Source organism: Cydia splendana, chromosome 7, assembly GCF_910591565.1.
Source record: "Cydia splendana chromosome 7, ilCydSple1.2, whole genome shotgun sequence".
NCBI lineage: Eukaryota > Metazoa > Arthropoda > Insecta > Lepidoptera > Tortricidae > Cydia > Cydia splendana.
The window spans coordinates 15,140,407-15,150,639 of record NC_085966.1 but is presented as its reverse complement, the minus strand read 5'-3'; the positions used below and the strand labels follow the sequence as shown (position 1 = coordinate 15,150,639).

Genomic DNA, 10,233 nt, shown 5'->3' with positions numbered 1-10,233 from the left:
AACACCATTGTTCCGTGATGGGAAAGACATACAAATAATAATAATAATAAATTTGCACCAAATAGCCAAGACTTGTCGGAGCTACTGAAAACCACCGAAGGTTTCAGTAGTGCCATCAACATGGAGTTTGGTGTCGATAAATGTGCGGTTATGCATGTACAGCGGGGGAGGGTTGTAAATTCAACAAATTTACAACTCTCTGAGACAATGTCTTTCAGATCTATCTCTGAATCAGAAACCTATAAATACCTTGGCATGTCACAGTCGTTGGGTATTGAGGACGAGGGTATTAGACGGTCGGTGAAGGAGCGTTTTTTCAGTCGGCTCACAAAAGTCCTTAACAGTCTTTTGTCAGGAGGCAACAAAGTGCGCGCCTTCAACGCCTGGGTAATGCCCCTACTCACATACTCCTTTGGCATACTAAGGTGGACTCAGACCGAGCTGGACGCCCTGGATCGGAGGGTCCGGTCACTGCTCACCTCACATCGCATGCTACACCCACGCTCGTCAGTTATGAGATTGTACATCCCACGGAAGTGTGGAGGCCGAGGCTTCCTAAACGCCAAGGATCTCCACAACCGCGAGGTGTACAATCTCAGGAATTATTTCCTTAACAACGAGTGTGGGATGCATCGTGATGTGGTGGCAGTAGACAGGAACCTCACGCCGCTCTCCTTGGCAAACGAGAACTGGCGCAAACCTGTGGTACTAAGTACTGCGGATCGCAAGGCGGCATGGGAGAGTAAGGTGCTACACGGGCGGTTCTACAAGGCCCTCACGGGACCCGATGTGGACCTGCTCGCGTCGGTGAACTGGTTACGATTCGGGGACCTCTTCGGAGAAACCGAGGGTTTTGCCTGTGCAATTGCGGACGAAGTGATGATGACGAACAACTATCGGAAATATATCCTGAAGGACGGTACGGTCGACATTTGTCGGGCATGCCGCCGTCCCGGAGAGTCACTCAGGCATATCATTTCCGGTTGTTCTCATCTTGCTAACGGCGAGTACTTGCACAGACATAATCTCGTAGCCAGAATTATTCACCAGCAACTTGCTCTTCTATATGGCCTTGTGGACCGCGAAGTACCGTACTACAAGTACTTACCTGTGCCTGTTCTCGAGAATGGTCGTGCCACGCTCTATTGGGATCGATCTATCATCACAGACAGGACTATTGTAGCCAATAAGCCTGACATTGTGATAATAGATCGATCGCAACGTCGGGCCGTGCTCGTTGACATCACCATCCCCCATGATGAGAATCTCGTGAAGGCCGAGAAGGACAAGTCCAGTAAGTACCTAGACTTGGCTCACGAGATAACCGCCATGTGGGATGTTGATTCGACGATCATTGTCCCGATAGTCGTTTCAGTGAACGGTCTAATAGCGAAGAGTCTCGACCAACATCTTGAGAGACTCTCGCTAGGTGGTTGGATCAAGGGTCAGATGCAGAAGGCGGTGATCTTGGACACGGCGCGGATAGTCCGCCGGTTCCTCTCTCTGCAGCCCTGACCACCGGTAGCTTGGGCCTTGCCCCGCTGCTGGCGGCACCCTAGGTTAGGTTTTTTATAATGTGTTTATATGTATTTTTTATCGTTTTGTAAGTGTTTTTATATTTTACTTTTATATTCATATTATAAAAACCCTAACGTAAGACGAAAAATAAATAAAGAGAATAATAATAATAACTTCACTCTGCGGCCCTGACCACCGGCAGCTTGGGCCCTGCCCCGCTGCCGGCGGCACTCTAGGTTAGGTTTTTTTATAATGTGTTTATATGTATTTTTTATTGTTTTGTAAGTGTTTTTATATTTTACTTTTATATTCATATTATAAAAAAACTTTTTACAAAAAAAAGCAAACCGACTTCAAAAAGGATGAAATAAAATATTATCCTTTTTGAAGTCTATGCGTTACCAACTGATATGTTTGAAGTCGGTGCCAAGCCAAATTTTGAAGCATACCATGATTTTGGTGCGATTCGATAAGGACGTACCTACGTTGGATTGCCTTACACGACGACAATGAACGTACTTTCTGTAGGTACAGTCGACGTTAAAAATATGTTTACACTTTTCGCCTTATTACAAAGGAGTAAGGTGCAAACATGTCTTTGACGTCGATTGTATCTAAGAACACACCTCAGAACACACGATCAAACCTTCTTGGCGCAGTCTGTACCATGTTTGTCGGCACATTAGTGGAAATCCAATGCATTTTTTTCCGTCGTATTTTTTAAAAAGCATTTCTTACTAATGCTCGAACAGTCTATAGCACGCAAGTGTGAGATTGGGACTGAGTAATTTCCCGTCCCTTATCCAGAGGACTACATGTCAAAATATAAAACAATTCAAGAAATTTACCTTCTTGCCAAATTTCACCTAAAGCGGTTCAGTTGTTTAGCCATGAAAAGGCGACAAAGAGGCAGACAGAATTACTTACACATTTGTAATAGTTATTAGTACAGTTCTAATGGGATTTATAGCCATAAAGCTGATTATTTTTGACTGGTATTGTTACTACTTGGCTTGGCACCGACTTCAAACATATCAGTTGGTAACGCATAGACTTCAAAAAGGATAATATTTTATTTCATCCTTTTTGAAGTCGGTTTGCTTTTTTTTGTAAAAAGTTTTTATTTTTCCATTTTTAGTTTTAACGCATTGTTAAGAGCGTGACGCATGAATGAAAAACAAGATCATGTTTAACACTAAATTCGTGTACCTATTTCTTTAATAAATATGTAAGGGGCTATTCATAAATTACGTCATTTCAAATTAGGGGGGGGGGGGTCTGGTCATCGGAAGACGGTAGCATGTCGTAGGAGGAAACGGGGTCATTCGAAGCATGATTTTTGGATGATTTTAGGGGGGGGGGGTCAAAAATCGTCAAAAAACGATGACGTAATTTATGGACAGCCCCTAATCTGGAATTTTCTCGAGTCCGTCTGGGAAATTATAATTCCTGTCACTACTACACTAAATCCATCCTCCGCCCCGCCACTGACCCAATCCCTCAACGCCCCGATCACTCAACCTCACAGCGCATCAACCCCTGATCCAGGAACCCCTCGACCCTGAACCAGAAATTTTCTCGAGTCCGTCTAGGAAATTATAATTCCTGTCAACTAAATCCATCCGCCCGCCCCGCCACTGACCCAATCCCTCAGCCCCCCGATCACTCAACCTCACAGCACATCAACCCCTGATCCAGGAACCCCTCGATCCTGAACCAGCAACCCTTCAACCGCCATTCCCCAACCCCTTAATCCCTGACCCCTTAACTCCTAACCCTAATCCCCGATCAGTAGCCTTACCAGCTTACCACGAGTTTGACATTGATATATTCGCTAGCATGTTTGTAACTTGCTTCCTATGCATCTCGCTCGTACTAACCTTAGTGTGAGCGAGATGCATAAAAAGTTACATCTAGATGCATAAGACGTTAGCGAATGTGTCAATGTCAAACTCGTGGTAAGGCTACAGTTGCATTACATCAAATTGGTGGTTTTCGGAAGCAAATGCTCGAGTTACTTTAGAAAACCCCGAAATCACTTAACACGTGCCTTTAAAAATTGAGGAGTTCCCTCAATTCCTCATAGATTCCATCATCAGACCAGAACCAAAAATAATACGGAAACACCTTGGAGGTAACTTCTTCCAAACAAAAAAAGAATTACTCAAATCGGATCACAGGTGAGTAATCGCTGAACATACTTACATTTAAAGAAATCATCATCATTATCATCAAAATAATCATCATCATCAGGTCTACTTCATCAAATTGGTGGTTTTCGGGAGAAAATGCTCGAGTTGCTGAAGAAAACGCCCAAAACACCATGCATGTGCCTTTAAAAATTGAGGAGTTCCCTCAATTCCTCATGGATCCCATCATCAGAACAGAACCAAATTAAAATGGGACCAACTCGGAGGTAGCTCCTTTCAAACAAAAAAAGAATTACTCAAATCGGACTACGGATGTCGGAGTAATCGGTGAACGTACATAGAAAAAAAAAAAAAAAAAATAGCCACAACCGAATACAGAACCTCCTCCTTCTATGAAATTGAAGTCGGTTAAAAATACCTAACTTAAGACGAAAAATAAATAAAGAGAATAATAATAATAAAATTGTTTATTCATTATAAGTGTTAGGTTACATTGTACAGGGTTGGTACCTCTTTTTAAGTAAACAGATACTTGTATTAAGAGGCACCGCTCTTCCTTAGTTGCTAAGTGAACAATAATAAATTATTTCATGAATAAAATTAAAAGAAATAATATTAACATTTCAGTGAATAACAAAAGTAGTTAGAGATAATTTAAATTTAAACTGAAATTAATGAGCGAATGTGTGTGTGTGTGTGCGCGCGCGCGTGTGTGTGTGTGTGTGTGCGTGTGTGTGCGAATGTGTGTCTGTGTATTTAGATATCAAAAACATTATGGATTAAGTTTTCAATATCATGATAGCTTTTAAATTTTAGCCAATTTGTTATGATTTTTTTGCATTCGTAATATGATAATGGATATATATTTAAATCTTTATTAATAGAATTATATAGTTTAACGGATTTACAAACGAATTGTCTACTAGCATACGTTGTGTTTATTTGAACTGTTGGAATTAAATTGTTTCTTCTCCTTCTATTATGTGTGTTTGGTGTATATGGTACGGTCTTGTGTAATTTTAAGGTCGTAAATAATATGTACAGTTTTCTGACAGATAATACATTAGAAAGATTATATAACTCTATGGTAGGAAATCTAAACGGCTTGAAATACATAACTTTAAGCAATGATCTCTGGGCTCTTTCGAGTTCTAAAAATTTGGTTTTTGTAGCACCCCCCCAGACCGGTATACAGTAACTTATGACTGATTGGACAAGGGTTACATATATTTGTTTGAGAAGTTGTGAGGTACAAATGTGTCTTAGGTTTTTAAAGACCCATACAAGTTTCCTGATACGGCTCATGAGCAGCTCTATGTGCAAATGCCATGTTAGGCGTTGGTCCACTAGTATCCCTAGATACTTAGTATTTTCAACTTTATTTATAGTAGAGCATGTACAGTTTTGCGTATTGTTGTTGCATGTGTGGATTTTTATATTAAAATGGTGATCTGGTTGTGTACTATTGTAGTTCGTAAAGCAAATATAGTTTGTTTTAGATGTATTTAACGTAAGAAGTCGAGAGCGCAGCCAGCAGGCAACTTCTGACAGACCTTGTTCTGCAGAATGCTTCACGTCTTCCCAAGTGTCTCCAGTGAAGACAATGGCAGTGTCGTCAGCATAAGAAAAAATGTGTCCGTTTTTAATATACATATTACATAACTAGTTTATATAGATTAAAAATAGGGTCGGCCCAAGGACACTCCCCTGTGGTACACCAAAAGTTGTATCCGTTTCTTCGCTAATGTGGGTTCCGATTTTAACTTTTTGTGTACGATTTTGCAGGTAGTCTTTAAGGAGTTGTAGTGGGATGCCTGTGCTTTCTAATACTGTAACTAGGGAAGAAATGGAGACTGTGTCAAATGCTTTTTTCAGATCTAAAAATATTGTTAAACATTTTTTATTCTTATCTATTTTGTTCACGATCAGTGATGAGAGAGCTGTAACAGCATCTTCTGTTGACAGCCCTCTTCTGAAGCCATATTGGCTATCTGATAGTATTTTGAATTTCGTTAGGTAACTAAGAATGCGGTTATTAAGAAGTTTTTCTAGTATTTTGGAAATTGCGGGTAATACTGAAATTGGTCTATAGTTGGTTGTGTCATCTCTTTTTCCATTTTTGTAAACCGGGGTGATGATTGCTTTTTTAAGTGCAATTGGGAAGATACCATTTTTAAAACAGATATTTGCAAGATGAGTTATGATGGGAACAACTGTTAAACTAGCCATTTTTAAGAATTTTACAGGAATGTTATCCCATCCCGGGGCACTATCCGACTTCAAGCTCATTAAAATCGTGTGCACTTCACGGGGGTCTGTTTCTAATAGAACAAAAGAAGACAATACGGGGTTTAGCGGTTCATTAATAGTATAATAGCGGTTTAAATTACTTGATAAAATGTTTTCGGCTAAGGATTTGCCAACATTTGCGAAGAATTCGTTAACGGCATTCACAGAGTCAAGCGGAGAGTTTTTGATATCAAGTAATTCATTATTTTCTGTTTTTTTAGGTTTTCGGTTGGTTATATTATTTATAGCTTTCCAAAGACATTTTGGGTTTTTACTTGCTTTATCTAGTTCTTGTTTTTCGTATGTTCGTTTCAGCTTTTTAATAAGATTATTGCAGAAATTTCTATATCTTTTGTACGTTATCTTTAGTGTAATATTTTCAGGATCAGAGCGTAATTTCAGCTGCATGTTATTTCTATTTTTGATACACCTTAATAGTCCTATTGTCATCCAAGGCTTAATTATACGATTTTTCCTAGGAATTTGTGTTACAATAGTATTTTGTAACAGGCAAGTACTTAATTTACTTAACAAAGTATCGGTCAATTGGTTAGGATCTGTATGTGTGCTCAGGTTTGAGAGATTTTCGTTAAATAGAGTACAAAGCGCTTTTTTGAAGTCAATAACTGTTTTAGTTGATTGAGCCTTTTCTATGGTTTTGATCTTGGATAGCTTTAGGAATATCATGTAATGATCTGTAATAGTTGTTTTTAACACAAATGTAGTCGCACAAGATTTATTTTTATCTAATTTTATCATAAAGTGATCAAGGCAAGTTTTGTCTCTTGTCGGTAGTAAGTGACCTGGCAGTAGACCTTGCATCGACATCATGTTTAAATAATTAAGCCGATTTATGTGTTCGTATGATTGTTCATTGAGTTTATGTATTATATTAATATTTAAGTCACCAGTGATAATTATATTTTTATATGATTTAATGGTTTCTATATAATCGTTGAGAGAGGATATAAAACTATCTGCGTTTCGATTTGAGGGAGAGCGATATATACCGAGAATTTTAAAATTACAATAAGTTAATTCCATACATGATGCTTGTGATAGTTTTATTTCTTTAACCTTAACTTTATGTGTATTTCTAACGTAAATAACCACACCGTCATTTTGATTGAGATGGTAGGTCGTAGCAAAAGTGTTATAGTTTTCAATTTGCGGTACAGGTTTGGTCGGGTTTAACCTACATTCACTTAACATTAATAAATCTACATGAAAGTTAAACTGAGATAAAGCTAGACGTAGTTCATCTATGTTACTATATATGCTTCTAATATTCTGTGATATGATTGTAAAATCTGATTTATTTATGTTAGTGTGATTAGTTAAGTCTTCAATTTGGCATTCAAAAGATTGTGCGACAGCTAAATTGTCTAGTTGATTTAACGTTGTTAGTGTAGTATCCATTTTCTACTAAACAATTGAAGATGGGTGTAATTGCAGGGTATGTAAGTATTGATATTAGCAAAAATGTTATTGTATAAGTGTATGTAGTTCTCGTGTTTGTTTTTTACGTATTCTAAAACACACATTAGGAATATACTTATTTTGTGTATCTTATATGGGCTACTTGAGATTAAAAGTGTATTAAGTGTATGATAATATCTTAATCTAAGATTAATATTAATTAATAATAATGAGGTAATTTTCTGACTGAAGCCCCTGCTACACGGCAGCCGACAAGCCCCCAAACCGCGTGGCCTTGGTCTGTCCCGGACCGTGTAGACAGTTGTTACCAACAAAATTTCGTTTGACCTCCGGACGCCCTTGGCATGCGAGCGCGCGCCAGCGACCGCGGTCTGAGCGGTCGGTCCGGAACCGTGTAGCCGCCCGACGCCGACCGCACTAGGCCATTTCGCTAGAAGGACGCGCCGTGTGCGCTCGTGTGGTTAATAGCCATGCCATGGGTACTCAGTAGCATTTCTAATAATTCATCAAATACTTTCCTCTTCATTCTCAGAAAGTTATGTATGTCCCCGTAGCGTAGAGTCCAGCGAATTCATTAAGTTGAAATGACTCAACAAATGCCGTTTTTTGAGCCAGCGTTTCATTCATATACCCTTTTCTTTTTTTACAAACTTTTTATTAACTTGCAATATACCTAATGTAAGTATGTAAATATGTTTTTATGGGTCAAATCTTGCAAGTTAAATTAGACCCACTTTCTAGTTTCCGATGGAGCTGAAAATTTGCATACGTATATAAGTCGGGTGACAATGCATTATTATGGTACCATAGAGCTGATCTGATGATGGAAACAGGAGGTGGCCATAGGAACCCTGTGATAGAACAACGCGACCTAATTGTGTTTGGGGTTTTTAGAATTGTCTCGACGAGTATTAGATGCCTCTGGAAAGAAAAGTGAAAGGTGTAGCGAAAACTAATTTCTATGAACCAAAATAGTCACGCCTCTTGCATCAACCTATTCACTTGAGCCTCGTTGTTAATCAGTATTACAGGCGAATTCTCACTTTTTCTAACGAAGACTCTACCAATGTTCGTCCAGCAAAACGCGTAGCCTTTGGATTTTGTCAGGTCACTGGCCAGGAACCGCAGGCGGGCTGCTTTCGCCGTCAGATGCTCCGAGACATATATCGGTGTGTTTTCGTTCTTAGTGTGGCCGAGGTGTTTCGCACTTAGTTTGTTGTTCCGGTTTTTAATGTTGTGTTCCTTACATTTCTTTAAAAAATTATCTTTCAACATGGTCGATGACATCTCCACTATTATTGGTGCGTTCTCTTCTTGTTTTTTTCCTCTTATTCTGTATATATCCATTACATTTGTCTGAGCCATGTTACAGTCAATATTTTCTGATAGCTTTGTAACAATTTGTAGCAGGTCGTCTTTGGATTCCTTCCCGTTAAAAGGCACGTTTTTAATTTCTATATTTCTTTTTCGGCTTTCCTTCTGCATGTTCTCAAGTTTATCTTCTAGCAATAATATGTACTCCTTGTCCTTTCTGTTTCCAACTTCCAGCTGTTCAACTTTCTTTTTAAGCTCTTCATTTTGCTCTGTGAGAAAAGCGATATTCCGCTCTATGTTATCATTTGTCTCCTTAATTTGCTGAAGTGCGGGAGATATTTTCTTCAATTCATCTTCTTGTGGTTTCAGCATAGATTTAATCATCTCTCTCATTTCACTTTTTAATCTTTCATAGTCAATACTTTGCTCTTCCTGTTTGCGAGTTGTATTTTTATCCGTAGATGACCTCGTAGTCATGTTTAGCTTCTTGTTACCAGGCGTCATGATAATAATGTCGTATAGGCACTTTCTGTGGTAGCGAACGGATTCTTAGAATTTCCAAAATGGGGCGGGGCGTCGATGACGAATAGAGTTGCAGTGGGCGCGGTCAATTAATGGCGGGCTATCTGCGCGCGCGCCTATTCGCTGATGGAATTAAAAATGGCCACCGTACCTCATTCCTGTAGATGTAGCAGTGTGGGTGTACCAGGGCAGCAGCAGTAGATTTTTTGATGTTCGTTTTCAAGTAGATGCACACACTTTCTGGTCACTTATGCACTCCTATTTTTTTTTATTTGATTTTTTTGTAAGAATTGTATTTAAATTGTGTTAAAAATGAGAAATCGGATCCCGAGACACGTCTACACCCGAAGGCGGTCCGGGGGGAAGAGTTTATCTATAAAACGGGTTGAAAGTTGTAAATGATATGTTTTGGCCTACGGTGTTTTACTTCCCAAGTACGTTTTTGTGTCCTTTTACCGATTAGCAATGGAAATACGATTCTACTTAAATGGATTTGTTGTATAATTTAAATTCTTAAAATATTTAACACCCGATTCCATAAACAACGATTATTTTACCTAAACTGTTAATTTGAAAGTAGGTACCTACCCTTCATGTAAATACTATACCTACATATATATTTTTTGTAAAAAACATATCTAAATATTTTACTTTCTTCGTAGGTATTTGAAATGAAAAGTACCTACAGTGTTTTAACGAGGGTTGAGGGTGCCTTTTAGTTAGTTAGTCAAACTTAAATTAGGTAAATCAATTTTTAAACATGCAGATACGTCTGCGAGCGATATTTGAAATTTTATATTAAAGGAAAAAATTGAAAAATTACGCTTTCGGCAGGACTTGAACCCGCAACCTCCGCAATCAGTGCGTTAGCTCTAAGCAATTGAGCTACGGAAGCCTACCAGAATCTCACGCGCGAATTCAAATTAGGTATTTTCGTATCAATAAGTATTAAACTTTTCCGACTTTCAGGTGAAGGTTTAAAGACTTATACACGGACAAA

General features: G+C 38.7%; 1 protein-coding gene across 1 annotated transcript; it reads left to right on the top strand.

The window, feature by feature from the left end:
• The first annotated feature begins 56 nt into the window (after positions 1-56).
• Positions 57-1,801, top strand: LOC134792517 (uncharacterized). Its single transcript, XM_063763789.1, has 2 exons — positions 57-1,564; positions 1,760-1,801. Exon 1 carries the CDS (start codon positions 121-123, stop codon positions 1,513-1,515), a length of 1,395 nt encoding a protein of 464 aa, XP_063619859.1. The 5' UTR covers positions 57-120; the 3' UTR covers positions 1,516-1,564; positions 1,760-1,801.
• The last annotated feature ends 8,432 nt before the right edge of the window (positions 1,802-10,233 follow it).

Excerpts from the sequence above, each read along its gene's own strand:
- LOC134792517 (XM_063763789.1), top strand. The coding sequence starts at position 121 with ATGGAGTTTGGTGTCGATAAATGTGCGGTTATGCATGTACAGCGGGGG.